This window comes from Patagioenas fasciata, chromosome Z (assembly GCF_037038585.1).
Source record: "Patagioenas fasciata isolate bPatFas1 chromosome Z, bPatFas1.hap1, whole genome shotgun sequence".
NCBI lineage: Eukaryota > Metazoa > Chordata > Aves > Columbiformes > Columbidae > Patagioenas > Patagioenas fasciata.
The window spans coordinates 24,913,579-24,931,676 of NC_092560.1; the positions used below are offsets into that span (position 1 = coordinate 24,913,579).

General features: G+C 38.2%; 1 protein-coding gene across 2 annotated transcripts in view; it reads right to left on the reverse strand.

Moving 5' to 3' along the window:
- PCSK5 (proprotein convertase subtilisin/kexin type 5) overlaps positions 1–18,098 on the reverse strand; it is a 254,770-nt gene that overhangs the window by 120,835 nt on the left and 115,837 nt on the right. For both annotated transcript variants that reach the window (XM_065861037.2, XM_065861038.2), the window contains exons 8-9: positions 13,760–13,972; positions 3,554–3,654 (exon numbers count right to left, since the gene is read on the reverse strand). In XM_065861037.2, the coding sequence (XP_065717109.1) occupies positions 3,554–3,654; positions 13,760–13,972 (314 nt within the window). The remainder of the gene's footprint in view (positions 1–3,553; positions 3,655–13,759; positions 13,973–18,098) is intronic.

Consider the following 18,098-nt stretch of genomic DNA (forward strand, 5'->3'; position numbering starts at 1 on the left):
ACTTAGAAGCATTTTATTTCAAGCAAGATTTGGGATAAAGCATTCTGCCTTAGATGTGCAAATAGAGCAAAGTGATGCAAAAGGTTTTGAAATACAGATATACTTGATAAATCTCCAGTATTTCTGCTGCTCCATAAAGCACATTTAAAATATATATTGGACACAAAGTACAAAATCCTGCAGTTTAGAAAACGCTTATAAGACGGAATTTTTTTTGAGTTAAAGGTAAGGCGACTATGGAGCTATACTGTCCATGTTTTTTACAGCTGAGGAACTTAAACCAATAGAAAAAGCAGACTTGTGTCAGCATGCAGAAGTTGATAATCTTTATTTTTGACACTATATTAATTTCTGTTCATGGTAGCCTAACATCGTCCCAAAACTTCCTTCAACATTCAAGAATGGACACCACTAAGAAAAGCCTCACAAATGCATGAGGCAGCCTACAGTAGTCTGCAGAGTACAGCAGAGCCGGGCAGTGCTGTGAGAGTCCTATAGGTCATGGTAAAGATCCCGTACATCATTTAGTGGAAACTACCTGTGCTCAGCACAGGCAGTGGAGTGCAGCAGTTGATGGTTACAGGCTGTTCAGGAGGGACGGGCAAGGAAGGAAGAGTGGAGGGGTTGCTGTCTACATCAACAAAGGGATAGAGTGTGAAGAGCTGTCTTCGAAGAAAAGCCATGAGTACGTAAAAAGTTCATGGGCAAGAATCAGAGACTAAGGCAACTAAGGAAACCTTGTGACTAGTGTCTACTACACTATTGATGAAGCCTTCTTACTCCAGCTACAGGAGGCATCATGGTCACAGGCTCTTGTCCTGCTGGGGAACTTCAACCACCCTAACATCTGCTGGAAAAGTAGCACAGCGAACTGTAGGCAACCCGGCAGACTCCTGGAGTGCACTGAGGACAACTACCTCAGCCAGGTAATGGACAGCCCTACTGGGGGAGATGCAGTTCTGGACCTCGTGGTCACCAGTGCAAGAGAGCTAACTGGTGACCTCAGGATTGGAGGCCTGGGCTGCAGTGATCATGCACGTGTGGAGTTCACAGTCCTGAGGGATGTGGGTCAGGCAAAGAGTAAGGTCAGGACCCTGCATTTTAGGAAAGCCAACTTCCAGCTCCTCAAGGAGTCAATCAACAGGATCCACTGGGAAACTGCCCTCAGGGACAAGGGAGCAGAACAGAGTTGGCAGATCTTTAAGGACACTTTGCATAGAGCACAAGAGCTCTTGATCCCCAGGTGTAAGAAATCGGGTAAGGACGGCAAGAGGCTGGCATGGCTGAGTTGAGACCTGCTGGTCAAACTGAAGGGCAAGAAGGAAATGCACAGGCAGTGGAAGCAGGGACAGGGATCCTGGAAAGAGTTCAGGGACACTGCAGAGATGGGGTTGTGCAGAGATGGGGTGAGGAAGGCCAAGGTGCAGCTGGAGCTGAACTTGGCAAGTGACACAAAGAAAAACAAGAAAGGCATCTACAGGTGTGTCAACCAGAAAAGGCAGGTCAAAGAAAGGGTACATCTCCTCATGAGCAAGAGTGGTAAACTGGTGGCAATGGACAAGAAGAAGGCTGAGGTACTCAGCAACTTCTTTGCCTCAGTCTTCATGGGCAAACTCTCTTCCCACACTTCATGACTGCAAAATGAACTGCAAAGCAGGGATTGGGAGAGCAAAGTCCCTCCCACTGTGAGGATCTCATTCGTGACCACTTAAGGAGCCTCAATATACTATAGATAAGACCATGGGACCTGATGAGATGCATCCCAGAGCACTGAGGGAACTGGCTGCCACTCTTCAATTGCCAAGCCACTCTCCATGATATTTGAGAAGTCATGGCAGTCAGGTGAAGTCCCTGGTGACTGGAAACAGGGAAACATTGCACTCAATTTTCAAAAGGGTAGAAAGGAGGATCCTCAGAACTACTGACCTTCAGCCTCACCTCTGTAGCTGGGAAGATCATGGAACAGATCCTCCTAGAAGCTATCCTATGAAGGACAGGGTGGTCACTTGAAACAGTCAGCATGGCTTCACCAAGGGCAAGTCCTGACTGACCAACACAGTGGCCTTCTAAAATGGAGTAGCTACATCAGTGTACAAAGGAAAGGCTACATATGTCATCTCTCTGGACTTCTGTAAAGACTTTGACATGGTCCCTCCCAATATCCTTCTCTCTACATTGGAGAAGTACGGGTGAACTGTTTGGTGGATGAGAAACTAGCTGGATGGTCACATCCAGAGAGTGATGTGTAAAATGGCACAACATCTGAATGGACACCAGTGATAAGTCATGTCCTTCAGGGGTCTGTACTGGGACCATTACTATTGAACATCTTCATCAGTGACACAGACAGTAGGATCAAGTGCACCCTCAGTAAGTTTGTGTATGATACCAAGCTGAGTGGTGTAGTTGACATGCCTGAGGGACAGGATGCCATCCAGATCTGGACAAGCTTGAGAAGCGGGCCCATGTGGATTTCATGAAGTTTAACAAGGCCAAGTGCAAGGTCCTGCACCTGGGTCAGGTCAACCCCCAGTATCAATACAGGCTGGGGTATGAAGGGATTGAGAGCAGCCCTGCTGAGAAGGATTTGGGGCTACTGGTGGATGAAAGACTGGATAGGAGCCGGTAATGTGCGCTTGAGGCCCAGAAGGCCAGTCGTATTTTGAGTTGCACCAGAAGAAGTGGGGCCAGCAGGTTGAGGGAGGTGATTCTGCCCCTCTACTCTGTTCTGGTGAGATCCCACCTGGAGTCCTGTGTCCAGCTCTGGAGCCATCAGTACAGGAATGACATGAACTTGTTGGAGAGGGTCCAGAGGAGGCCACCAAGATGATCAGAAAGATGGAACACCTCTGCTGTGAGGACAGGCTGAGAGAGTTGTGGTTGTTCAGCCTGAAGAAGAGAAGGCTCCAGGAAGATCTTATTGCAGCCTTTCAGTACTTAAAAGGAGCCTATAAGAAGGATGGGGACAGACTTTTTCAGAAGTGCGTGTTATGATAGGACAAGGGGTAATGGTTTTAAACTAAGGGAGAGGAGTTTCAGGTGAGACATGAGGAAGAAATGTTTTACTCTGAGGGTGGTAAAACACTGGCACAGGTTGCCCAGAGAGGTGGTAGATGCCCTGTCCCTGGAGACATTCAAGGCCAGGCTGGACTGGGTTCTGAGCAACTTGATCTGGTTGAAGATGTCCCTGCTCATTGCAGGGGCTTGGACTAGATGATCTTTGAAGGTCCCTTCCAGCCCAAACTATTCTATGATTCTATGAACACTGTTTTAAGCTATTTCAACACTGAGTAGTCTGCCATTGTTTCCATGGTGTCATCTTTCCTACATGTGAAATAAACATGTGGATCTTTCCTGCCCTTGGAAGGGTACTGTGCATTACTACAACAAACTTTCCAAAGCACTTTGAGGTCCCTGGATAAAGCTGCTGAATGAGTGAAAAAGATCTTTCTGTATGCTTTTCTTTTTTTTTTTTGTTTTGTTTTGTTTGTTTTTTTTTTTTTTTTTTTGTTGTTTTTGTTTTTTGTTTGTTAGAGTATAACTCAGATCTTACTTTGCTTCCAGTGCCAGTGCAATGATGCCTGCAGCCATAGGTGCAGAGGCTGAGGTTCCAGTATGGCTGTCTGTGCAACGCTGCCTCAGGTCTGTGGTGATCTGGAAGAAATTGAATGTGTGAAATTTAGAACATAGCTTCAGCAATCAGAACAGGTTTAATTTGCTCAAATGACTCGCGTGTACTTGGAGGATAATTCCTCCTCTCATTCCAAGGAAAGGCAAAAAAAAGGATGTCTGAATACATGACGTTACATGTTCTGAGCTTGAAGACACTTGTGAACTTGGAGAAATGCTCTCTGTATCACAGTGAAAATGTTAGTCTCCATTTTTTTCATGGCATGATCAACAAAAAGACTTATAAACTAGAAAAACATGCAGAAGGATTTCAAACTGCACAGTTAGAACTACATCGTTTTATTTGCATTTATAGAGCACTTTCCATCCAAGAATCTCAAAGTGCTTTACAAACAACAGCGAACTAAATCTTACAGTGCTTCCTATATACAGACTGTTTATGCCCATTTTAGAGACTAGAAACGAGGTAAGGAAGGGTTAATTAGGTTGCCTGAAGTCAGATTGGAAGTATGTGAAAGAACAGAACACAGTTGGGCTCATGCTAAGTACTGTGTTTAATCCTTCCTTCATGCCATATGCAATAATTCACATGAAATTAAGCAACAATTCATTGGAAAATCCTGACGTAATCACAAATTTGGCCCAGGCTTCACCAGCCAATTAGTTATTTGCAGCTTTAAATTGTAGTGTATTGCTCAATTATATGCTGTCAAATATTTTTATATGTAAGATAAGTGGATGTATAAACTATGATGTGCAATGCCAACTAGAGGCACAGCCTTCTACTTAGTGTTAGGATGTTCCTATCTCATAATGAATTTTAAGCAGATTCTTTCTGTAAGACAGTAAATCACACACAAAAATGTTTTTATTCTAAATTCTGCTTCTTTCAGGAAATGTTAATCTAAAGTGATTCTAATCTATGCTCTCCTTTCTGAAGAAGTGGTTACTAGCAAGAGCAAGGCAGTAGACACAAGAAGTCGCCACTACCTAACAGACGCTCAAGCAAAACCCATACGAACTTGAGAACAGTTTCTAGCAGGCAGAAGTTCACAGCACGGAAACCTCCATGAAGGTGGCAGAGTGCATGACCTGTGGTGCCAAACCTTACTCACAATATTTCAACTGATTGCTGAGATTCAGTCACCAGTGAACACAAAATATCTGCCTGAGGGGCAGAGGAGAAGTTGTTTACACAGCTTCTTACTAACCATACAGAACTATTGTGTGTCCATTCAATCTAATCCATTAGTATCATATTACATTTGAAACATGGATATATACAAAGGTGGGAGAAGAAAGGGACGAGAAGATTAAAAAATCACATAAAGCAGAGGGCATATAAAAATGCTTGTCTAGTTTTGAAACTGGAAGATATGTAAAATACGATCTGAAACAAGAAGCTACATCCCATCTAGGCAGAATACAGCAATTGCACATAGGAGGTATAGGTTTCACATATTTGCATTTGCAATGTTCAGTAGTATATGTATTATACAATTTGTATAAGGCTGCTGAACTTTTTCATGACATGTAAGTGTAAGCAAGCTAACACATAAGACTTCTAATGAAGAAGAAGCTAACAGCACCATGGAACTGATTATTGAAAGGAAGTAGTGAGCAAGTGAAACAAAATGGAAGCTTCTAGAAGTTGGAAAAGGTGGATTAGAGCATTTATAATGTCATATCCCTACATTAGTGAATTTACCAAAGGACAGATACAAGAATAATAAAGTCTAGAACGAACCTTTTCCCCCCCCCATTATTTAATGAACACCTTGTTAAACAAATTTTATCTGTCATCAGCTAAAAGATGAACCCCATAAATAAAATGTTCCTAGTATTTCTTTATCTCTTGCCTCCCCTCCTATTGGTTGTGTATAAATTTAGACAATGAAAATTAATAGTGTTGGAAAAACCTTAATGCATGCAAATTCCATAAATGCCCTGACAATATCAAGAGATAAAACTGCATCAGGAACAGCCCTAGCACTACACTGTCTATATGTGCAAATGCAAGTAGTGTTTTTGCAGGTGGTGGTAACATGGTCAAGGACTACAGGACGACATATGCTCAAAGAGAGACATGCAAGATTCAGGTATGCCATTTGGAAAAATACTGATCATTGCTTTGGCAAGGAGAGGAAGAGAGGACAGGAAAAAGAGAATGCAGAAAAGGGATTAATACATGCTTCTTTCTTTTGCCCCCTGCAAAAAAAAAAAGCGGTGCAGCAGGCACTTTCCTCAGAGGACCAAAGGGTTGTAAATCCTACAGGAGCTCAGGCAGGGCAAAGTGCCCTCATAGCAGCATTTCCTTTAGAGACAGCCTCTTTCAGTATAGTGAAAAGCACATCACATTGTGATATTTGTGTTTCTCATCTTCTGGAAGAACATGTTTCCAGAGTGTTTTTACTGTCCTGTAGCTACAGATATCAAGCACAATAAACCATGACACCTCTTTATTCTGCAACGTTGTCTCTCGTGCTTTAAGTGGATGCTGTGGCAGCCATTTGAACCACAGAGCCTTATCTGTCTCTTTCACTCAGCAAATATTTCAGCAGAAAATGTGTAGGGAAAGCTTCCTAAGTGGAAATCCCATTTGAGCTATTTCAAAGGAAAGTTACTGACAGGAGCTGAGATGTTTAGGTGTAAATTACCTCCAAGATCTCAGGCATGTTTTTCAACTCTATGGCTGCACTGTCAGAGAAGTGTCATGTCTACCCTGAGAAAAAAGAGTACAGGACCACCAACAGGCAAGCAAGTTTCAAGAAGAAAAATGGTGCCTCAAATTCCGGAACCACATGAGGGCAACATCATTAATCACAATAAAAGGACCTGGTATTTGACAGCACCATGAAGCTGTCATCAGTGTATATTAGCTGTCATTCTGATCAAGAGGGTGGGGAGATGGAGAAATTTTTGAATTTTTTGTTGAGTAAAACATCTCTGCATGTTTCAAACACCTTTACAACAACTGCTGATCTATGAAAATGCTGATCAGAGTACCCAAGAGAAGTTCATGCAATATTTCTAGGGTCATGAGTTATATTCACTTATAAATCTTTTGAATTAACTAGATTGGACTGAGGACAGTGACAATGTTTCTGGTACCAGCCTAGTTTAATCAACATGAAATTATTAATAGCAACCTAGGACAGACATCCTGATGAAAGGCAGACAAAAATGTAGTACCTGCTCAACAGCTTTCAGAAAATGCACCCGCTTATTAAAGAAAAAACTCTAGATACACTGTGATAGTTTTACAGAAGCAACTTTTTCTGAAGAATTAAGGAGATGCCATTTCTGTAGTCATTATTAAGGCTGCATCATCAATGCTTCCATAGTTTCATTGACTGGGAGGTTAATGACTAAGGTAAAAAATGGGATTTCCCTTAGCAGGGAACGCGCTCGCTGTTTGCCTCCCAAACCTATGCATTTCTTGCTATTTCATAGTTCATGACATGAGCTTTCTGAACTGATTGAACCATTTTTTACCTTCTGTTACAGTTCTTCAAGATGTGCTGGTTTCTATGAACCTTTATCCCCAGAAGTGCTAAGGGTTTAACAAAAATTTACTTTTTCTGTTCACATCGGTTGTGTATCTGGATCTACCCAAAAATGAATGTTCCATGTTGTGTGTATCTTGACATTCTGAAAGAGTTTCTAAACAAGAGCAGGTTTTTGTTTGTGTCTTAAGAATTGACAGGAGATGTTGTTTCATGGTTTTAAGTTTTGCTTAGAGTGGAACCCAGTCAGCAAGGCAGAATTATATCTTAGAAGAGAAAGAAACTCAGCAGATGAATTGGCATTTTTTAGAAAACAAAGAAACAGGTGGAACAGTAAGTAGCAAGGTTATTTTCTGTAGGTAAGTCATGTAATAGGTTTATAAATTATATCTGTGATGGACTTTCATATGTAAATTTCCTCGTGCTTTAAGAAATAATTTGAAAAAGGAATTCAAAGGAAATGTGATGCATTAGTGCAACATGTTTGACAAATGAAAGGCACATACAGATAACTATATTACATGGTGCTTAACCGATACCAGCTGCATGTCTGGAGTGGGAAAGCTATCTTCCGGCACTGTCTTGTAGTATTCAAGATAGTAGAGAAGAGAATAATAGGAAAAAATACCGTGACAACTGTATATTATTAGTGAATACTTCTGCACTAACTCTGTTATGAGAAATAACCTCTATAAAAAAGTATGTTTTTATGGATTTTACCTGCTATTGATTTGCCTTTGTGCCAGTGTGTTGGTTTCTACCTATTCTGGCACTTTGCAGCTGCTCTTGAAAGCACCTAAAAGTAATTCTAGTTCTTTTCTCTAGGAGTCTATGTAAAAGGCATATATCCAACTGCATCTGTGACATGTTTGTATGCTTTGGGCATGTTAGTACTTCCCAAAGTTGGAAACTTGGTCCATATTGCGCTAACAGTTACTGCGGTAAGATTTAGTACAGCATGAAGTCAAACATTTGGAATACCTTCCCTGAGCAACAAGGAGCTCATGCAAGAAGTGTGTGTTTAAATGTCGTAGTTAGCTCAAATTATTTCAGGCCAGAATTTGCTTCAGTTTACTTTAGTTGAAAGTCAGTAAAACAAGCTCCATTTGGAAAACAGTTGTGTAGATGAAATTATGTTCTTAAGTTGTTATTGTAAAAGATGGAAAAAACTCTCCAGACTAGAATCCTTCTAAAATTGTTACATCCTACATTTGTAACAAGCAATTATAAAAATGTGTAGTAACAACAAAAAAACCAAAAAAACCAAACCAAAATAAAAGTCTTTTGTGTGATTATGAAAGTGTAGGTGCTTCTATCAGTCCATACTGAAACAAAATATTTTATAAGAATTTTTAGTCCACATAATGAGTGTCTAACATTTGGTTACTATTTGTTTATCTACCTTATAATACAACTAGCACATAAAAAAAAGATATTAAACTGAAGAACTGCAAGGAAAAATATGAAGGAACTGTGGAATATGACACTTTCAAGTTGTAACCATTCACTGTCCCTTAACCGTGGATAGGTATTTCTTTATGACAACTTTACAGATTCTCACATGATATTGGAATTTGTTTTGAGTTACATGACAATAAGTAAGCTAATTTGATTTTCGTTGTAAATCTCCCTCCAGGTCACTTCTTCCTGATTTACTGCAGTAGCTTCTTTTTTTTTTTTTTTTTCCTATTTTGAATATAGGAGTCTCACTCCAACAAAACAAATCGCCATATGCTTTGATCAAATATTGCTACTCTTTTCATGTTATGGCACGAAGTTGGGCCCTTCACAGCTAATCTGTATATTGCACATTAACTTATATACATAAGAGAATGTGAAGAATCTAAATTTAATAATAATCTTTCTATTCTTCTATTGTTATTCCTCCCTTTAAACCTACCTACTCTGAGCTCTAAGCTTTTTTTGGAAAGATATGAAGACAACCACTGACAGAAATGAAGCAGAAGCCTAAGCAAAAATATGAGCTATGATGCAGTGAAAACAAACACACATTTTATTTATTCTAGACTCTTTCAGAATTTTATAGCAGTTGAAGTTTTGTCCTCAAAATTTTCTGTTCTGTCTTTATTTCAGTTCTTGTTTCAAACAAGACTTCTTTCCAAGGCGAACAAGGTTTGTCAGGTCTTTAGGAGGACTGAATTTTAGTAGACAAGTTGGAGAAGAGAATAGTGATACTACCATCATCGATCTCAAAATCGGGTTATGAGCAAGTGAGTCACACAAAGTCCATGCCTCCATGTGTCTGCGTGTTGAAATGACTGCTTAATACTGAGTTTGGAAAGCTGGCTTCACAATTTCATGTCATTTCTCAACAGGCTGTAGCACAACTGAAGCATGTAGTTGTTATCCCTTTTAGGGATAACTGGTTTACACACAACACAAACAGAAAGATACTGACTGCAACTGCTGTACACTGTTCTGCTTTGTCACTGAAGGTGTCTGGAGGGGAAACTGGCTTGCCTGGCTTTAAATGCCATATACCAGTAGTAGAGAACCCTCAGATAAGTTCTGTGTTCCAGAAGTCAGCTGATAAAGTCGTACAGGTAATAGAGTCTTAGAAGCAAAATTTATGATCTGATATTCAAACATTTGAGAGTATCACTGAATCTTATGGCAACCCAAAATGAAAGTTGTTTTGCACAACAGTGCAAGGGTAAACTAAACTCTGGTAAACAAAGGATCAACAGACTTGGCTTAATTCTTATGGCTTATCGGTAGGCTTATGCTTTTACCATTCATGATGTACTCTGTAGGAATAATCTAAATTTGGTATATGCAACTGGATCACTCCCAAAAGAATGGATGATCTGATTAGCAAAACAATCAGTGCTTACAGAATTTATGGACTTCAATTAAAAGTTATTTTTACTTATCTCTGATAACCTGTGTGAGATTTCCAAGGAGACTCAAAATCAAGGACATTTTTGAAGAGGCATATCTTTAAATATTTTCAATAATGTTTATGTAAACTCTCTTTTTTATTTCCCTAGTTATGGGATAACAGTTGTTCATTCTATATCTAGTAATTAATCTTTCATTTGTAAAGTACGCCTCTCAAAAATCTTACAATAAAATATAGAACTGCAAGTATTAGCACAGTGCATAAATTCTAGAAGTGATGGGTACTATACAGTAAGCTAAAAAATTATCTGTTCTTATGCTTCATAAGTAAGTCTTTAGCAACGACGTTGAGATCAATTCCAGGTGGTTTTGATTCCGGTGTAAGTCATAAGGAAGTGACACGTCAGAAATAAGCAATGGCATTTTATTGAAATAGTAATTCTGTAAAAGCAGAAAGTCCATGCTAATTGAAAAGAACCGAAGACAATAAGCAGGAAAACTACAGCTATTAAAAAAAATCAGAGGAATGCACATAGATTAAATCAGCTAATCAGAAAACTACTACAAAACAAGTATTGCCAGATGTAATAAATAAATAAATGAATAAATAAATAAATGTGAATAAAATATGAAGTAGGTAGCAATGAATAAAAATTAGAAGATAGAAGGTGCGTAGAGTTGGTAAGAAAAAACAAGGGTCAAATGGTGAGGCCTACAAAACCAGAATAAAGTGTAAGGATATTTTATCTTCAAATATATCAGAACCTAAAGAATCCCCAAACCAATGTTGTTTTAATTGTCCAGAAATTATAGGACAGTTAATAGCAGTGTATAGTAAATGATTATTTCACTGGCTGTTTCTTTTTGGAAAAAAAATCTAAATGCAGTTTTCAGAGCTTACAAAGATGATAAATCATCCTCCTATTTATAGCTATTTTAAATAGCAAGCTTAAATCAGGAAGTTTGGAAGCACGAAAGACTTTTACAAGAGCTGGACAAGGAACATGTTAGACTGTACTGTTGATTTTAGCAAGACTTTGAACACTGGAGAAGTTCCAGAGGACTGAAAGAAAACCCACATAGTGTCAATATTTTGAAAGAGTAAGCAGTATAACTCTAATAATTTCATCTATTTGTCAAGTTTTTATCCAGTTTAAAACAGCTGATACAGAATCTAAACTAATTGTTACTAAATTAATTAATTGGTAGTATGTTTAATGATAGATAACACAAGCTGCTGGAAAAGAGAGCTTGCTGAAATGCTGCAGTACTTTTTTTTTCTGGCCACGACTTTGGTTGAAAGTAGTATAGTCATGATTATACAAGACACATAATGTGATACTACACATTAAAAAATTATTTAAGAGATTAAAAATGTACATGATACATAACACACGTTTTAAAATAGGATAATTACGATGTCTCAAAATGTACGTGTATATAAGAAATCAGGTATTTACCTAGAAGCAGGGAAATTATAGATATGTTTATAGCACATGTAAGAAATGAGCCTTGTTTCTAATCCGACCTTCCACAATTTGGTGCCTGGCCTTAATAGGACCCAAAGCTTTCATCAAAGACTTGGAAGAAAACATCAGTATCTTCTGGTGAATGTTCCACTGAAAGTAACATTGGAGAAAGCGCAAGTGATGATGAGGGCTGGTCTGGACTGAGTACTAGACCAGTACAGCCAGTGGTAAATGGTGCAACGAAGAGACCATAACTACCCTCTTACCCATCCTTGGACCAACTCTGAAAAAGAGAAGCAGCAGCTCTGCAAGTGGGTTGGACATCACACAAGGAGAAGCACATTACTTGTCAGTGAAACTAAGAAGTCTCAGCCAGGCTTAATATACAAAGAGAGGGGAACAAAACTGAGCTGGCACTCACAGACACACGTTTTCCTGTGCATTTGGGCACCAACACTGCTACTACTTGACTGGTGTCTCCAGTGTGGGTGCTCAGACCTCAGAAAATGGGAGAGGGTTTATAAGACAACATGCCTTATACAGAATGGTGCAAGAAGCTTACTTTGTTGTATCAAAAGTATTACCTGATCAGGCAACCTGGATAGAGGGAAGGACATTAGGCAACTAGTGTGCTCTTCATACTAGCAATAAAATCTGTGGCACAACCAAATGCCTAGAAATTGAAACTAGAGGAGTTCAGATAGCAAACAAGAGAAATTTTGTAATGGCAATGGGTAATTGAAACCACTTGCCCTAAATTTAAGTGGATTTTCTGTCACTGGAAAGCAAAATTGATTGCATGTATAAAAATTATTTTTGAGTTGACACCAACTGCTGGATTTGAAGAAATCTCGAAAGTTCTACAGACTCGGCTAAGCAAGAGGTTAGGATGGGAAATCATAATGGCCTTTGCTCACCTCATATTTTATTAGTCTCACCTAAACATGAAGAAATTAGTCAAGGTCTTCTAAAGGATAGTAAAGGGAATTTAATCACAGAAATGAGGACTGCTAAGAGACAAAGTAAGTTCTTTTCTTCATTATTATTTATCAGGAAGAACAAGAAACAAGCCAGGAAGAGATATAGGGTTTCAGTGGAGAGAAGCAAGTTAAGAACAGAAAAATGACTGGAACGAAGAAGTACCTCAGAACAAGTTTAAAACAAAAATTAGATCATCTGAAAATAAAGGAGGATCCAAGAAGGGATGGCCAGCATCCCAGAACCCTGACAGACAAGGTAGACACCATTAAAAAAATACAGCTGCAAGAGTTTTTAACTGCTCAGTGACACCAAGAGAGGTATCTGCTAAGGACCAGAATGAAGGTAATGTTGGATGGATACTTGAGAAAACACACAGGGAAAAAAACCCAAAACAATAACAAATCCCTAAATTTTCTGATCAGGAAGAAATTAAGATCTGTAAATTATACACTAGAATAAATAAGATGGGAAGAGGAAAACATTAACAAATTTGATTAATCCTAGCACAAGTGTTTAAAAGGTTAGAAGGAGTAGTATATTGAATCTTGAAAAGTATACTGAATGCACTCAATTTGAAAAAAACAGATATAACTTACAAATACTAATGGTATCAATAGATTATTAAACAGAATAAAAAGAATCTGTTGGTCTTCAGACAAGAAGAGAACATAGCAGAAAATAGATGCTGGCTGTTTAGGGATGAGATGAGGAACAATACAGGAAATATGAGCATTGAACTTAACCTTGCTTACAACATACCAGCTATCTCGAATAGGCAGTAATGAGTAGTAACTGACCACCTCTGAATGAAAAAGAGGAATTATGCTGGATAGAAATAAATCTGAGAAAACAGAGAGGTACATAGGAAACTGCTAATATCATATGTGAAAAACACGCAAACCATTGACAACTGGATTAAAAACAGAAGGAGGATACGTTCTTAGGCCTACTGATGGGCTACAAGATACTGGTAATGGAAGAAATCTGTTTCAGTGGCAGTGGAAATAGGATCTTTGAAAGCATCGCTCGGAGATGGCAGCAACTAGGTGAGTGGAAAAACCTGCTGTGCGCTGGGTACAGCTGCACAACATTGGGCTGCAACATGCAAAGATACCCATGCTGGTTTCAAAGAGCATTATGATGACTCCAACCAAGTAACACACTGGGGCTAAATGAACTTACCCACATATGACTGTTTTCTAAAGTAGTCAATTAATTAGAATAAGTGAGCGATCTCTCCCTCCCTCTCCCAAAAGTTACTATGCAAAACACAAACCCATCTACATTTAAAAAAAAAATTAAAATCCATACTATTTTCCTGTCGTAGGATTCCCCACTGCTGTATGTTGTAGCTAGCGTGGATGCACACTCTTCCAGGTACCATGGCTTCTTCCCACTTTCAGCTGTGCTGCTTATGGAGATAGTGTAGATACTATTGGTGTAGCCATCACAGGAGCAGTGGTCTCGACTTCTTCCACCATTTCCAGATGCCCAAACAAAGACTGAACCTAAGCCTCTTCGTCCCTATTTAGAAACAGCACAGAAGATTTGATTAATAATTATTCAGTTCCCCCTCACCTGCTTAACAAACAGGTCTTTTCCCCATAAAAGACATCTGATGAGAGGAAGACAATAACATGATCTAGCTCACTGAGAAGAATCTGAAATGAAAACATACTTTAGCAGAGTTCAGAATCAGACAACAGGAAAATTCAGAAAATAAATGGTATGAACACAGCTTTAGAAACAACTTTTATACAGTGTCTGTTTTTTACTCTGCATCTATGTTGTCCAGCCGTACCAAGAAAGAAGTGCTGAATGCTCAGAGAAGCACTAACACATCATACTGGTTTGGAAAAGGAAAAGAAATAGCATACTGGAAACTAAAACCCTTTGTAATGCATGATGCCTTTGATTTATTGGGGTGCTCTCAACATACTCTTTTGTTGTCTGTTGGAACTAGGTATTGTTTGGATTGCATTATATACTGTGAACTCGAGCATGGTTGTTTTACAGACATTGTAAATCACAGGTTCACAGAATACCTGAAGTGGGAGGGGATCTCAGGTAATCTATTCCAACCCATCTAGTCCATTATGAGTGCTAAATGCACAAAATAATATATAAACAACAACAACTAAAGATTCTTATTAATCTATTATCATGAAGCACTAAAACATTAGTTCAGCACAATATTTTAAATATATGACCACTTGGGCAAGTTACTTAGATATATTCATAATTTCAAATGAGGACTTAAAAATAAGTAACTTCACCTTGATATTTTCTTAATATACCAAAATTACATAGTGTCCAAATTAATCAAAACATTTTTGGTGGTGCTAGGATTCTTATATAGGCATTGATAAGAAAAGGGAAGGTGGTCAGTGATCTGTATTGATGCCATTTGGGAATTGAGACTCGCCAGTATATAAGTAATTGGGCTTTTCCTGATTTATATTTACATATTTCATGCCAGTGAATGAAATTCAGATTCATGTAATTGTATGATCTGCATTAATTATCAGCACTCACTGTCTACAAGTACTTTACCATTCACTAAAGAAATAAACTTGTCTTTGATTAAGCTAAGTTGTGTCAATTTTACTTACATGGCATTATCTTAAAGTATGGGACAGCCTTCTCAGTTATAATTATTCTAACAGTCTCATTTATATCTCATTTGCTTACAACTCACCATGTAGTACCTACCTGGGTTTTGGGTAGGTCCACGCCTTGGTAAAATAAATGAATATTATAAGCCATAAACCACCACATTCTGTATATGAGTTAATTTCTTGGCCATGGTGGGAGTTTGTTTGTTTAGTTCCTTTTTATTTTTTTTTTTTACTTTTTTTTTTTTTAACTTTTTTGTCTTCCCCTAATCAGAGTGCAATTGTGTATCACAAACAACATAAAGACAGCTGTTGGACATCTATCGGGTCAAACTTAAACAATTAGCAATCAAAAGATTCATTTAATCCAGATGCTCAGATGGGTTTTACTATGCTGAGCATAACTGAACTTACATCAATGTAAGACAAAAAATGCTCACAGTTCAAAATCCAGGCTTGTGTTCTCAAACGTAGATGAATTTCATTTTGTGAGTTTAATAAAAGTATACTACCCGGAGAGACTCTTCTCTCCAGCAAAATAAGTTAAATATCAAATTCTCCTGGCTAGTGTTTACATAAGGTTATGTCTCTAAAATGCAGCTTCTCATTAAAAAAACATTTCAAACAGAGAAAAAAATCCCAGGGTGCCAAGTTAAATGTATTATGAAATCCACATTCTCCAGACAAGATCAGTCTGACCAGCCGGGAAGTGTAACTATTTCAACTTCTTTCACTGCCTTTAGTTGATCTTAGCCACTACACTAACAAAAAGATGCAAAATAGTGACTTTTTTTGTTGTCTTAAGACAACCTTTATGAAGTGTTACAGCTCTCCTTCCACACATTATAAACTCTTGCCAAATCAAAACCCCTTTTTTGTTTGGAGTTCTTGTTCTGCCTGCTTTTCCCAGCCAGGCGGGTCTGATCCAATGCATCCCAGAGCCAATGGGATGTGTTCTGCCACTTCATGATGCTGAAACTGTTTTACCAACCACTTCTCTTTCATTCTACCATCTAGTCATCTCCCTTTGTATGTCTTTACTTCTTACCCCTCCATTGTGAAAACATCCATCTGATGAGACAGATGAAAAGAAGGGTATAAATGGAAATATTATCTCATGCGTACTCACCAATTTATTATCCCAGCAGCCCACAGAGCTAGAAATTAGGGCCCTCTGTATGTTTGTGAGGAATAGGGTCAATGATTATTCTAAAGTTATGCTGGTTCTGTACTTTTTAATGTGCTTCTGCTTGATTTTTATGGGTTTCGTTTTGGTTTCATCCCATCATCACTTGCAATCTGATCATGCTTCTCAGCAACACTCTATTGTTTGCTCTCATCTTCTGTCCCCTCAATGGTCATTTTGGCTTGTCCATTAATTCTGACATCTGCTTCAGATAAATGTACAGGTTCTTGCCCAGTCCTACATTGCCCTTAAAGACAAACTTTTCTCTCCTATGTACACACACACACATACCCCCCAACTATGTTAGGATACGTATAGGCAGGTAGAATACATAGAAAAAAAGCATATCATACAGACACAATTCTATGTCCAGAACACGTCAAAATATCCCATCAAGACATTTTTGGATGAATTTTCACAAGTGTCTGCTATCGGAAGAATTCTACATTTTTCTTCTTTACACGTGGTTCTCAAAAGCACAGTATTATGTAATTCAATTTGGCCAAATTGATACACAATGGCAAATTCAGATTAACCCACCAATACAACCAAGACAGAAGAACTAAGAATTCAGAGTAATCAAATGACAGATCCAAGGAGTAGAAGAATGGAATCTAACTATTTTAATCTTTTACCTAAAAGTTTATAGTCCACTTTTTAAAAAAAGGTTTTGTAAAAAAAATTCTCAGAAACATACGCATACAGGAAAATATCCTATCCATAACAGACCACCTGTCATTTTTCTCCTGTCATCATCAGTTGATTTTGTCTGCAAACAGTAGTATAACATGATTTGCCCCACTCTTGCAATGAAAACCTTTTCATAGCAGGGTAGGACTGTATTTTGTGTAAATTTTGCAGGAGCAACCCTTGAATTATTAGCTCCTCTGCAAAGAGAATATATAGTTCTTTAGATGCATACTGTATGCTGCTGTACTAATAATGAAAAATGAGCTGTAGAAACCGAGATGTGAATACATTTTTGGGTGCAAAATGCAGTCTTGATGAAAACACTTCAATGGATGCTAGAAATTCTGCAATGCAGTATAAACGCTAATTTAGATTTTAATAGTAATGGCAGGGTTTTAAAATGCTAAGTTTTTTGTAAACAAATAGTGACAAATATTTCTTCAAAACTAATGTCTCCTGAAAACCTACAAAGTATCGACATGTCTGTTATTGCAATAAAAAAATAAGTACCAAGTGCACTCACTAATGGAAAATAGTATTTTCTAATACATACGAAGAAAAAATTCCCATTCCTCTGACAGATTGCAATACTGCACATTTAACAACTGAGCATTTCACAGAAAGCTACATAATTACCTTCCGTCTAGAAAACATGCTAAACATATTGTTCCTAGAAGCTATGTGGCAAAGAAAATGGCAGCTTTAAAAAAAAAAAAAAAAAAGAAAAGCAAAGCCCCAGACTAAATTCAACATTACTAAAATAATGTGTCAAGTAAATTCAAGTAAATAAGTTCTGGTTTATATTTACTGCCTATTGTTAAACTAGCATTTGGTCTTCTCTTTCTCCCTGTTTCCAAACACCCTGCTTTAATTCAATAGACCCAGTCATGCTCAGGAAATTATAAACTTGCTAGTAACTATACCAAACAAGTAATTAGAGCAACAGCATCAGCTGTCCTACTGTACATGAATGCCATTCCCAATTGGTTTCCTTTAAATACTTACAATTAAATAACATTCAGACCATGTTACAAAGTTAAGATAAACACACATGCAAGCCACTCTGTATCTTTTACTGTTTGTCTAAATCTATCATCTGTCATCTACCAGATGCCCAAGGGTGTCAAGATGAAAAGTCAAGCCTTGAGCTGCCAAAGAA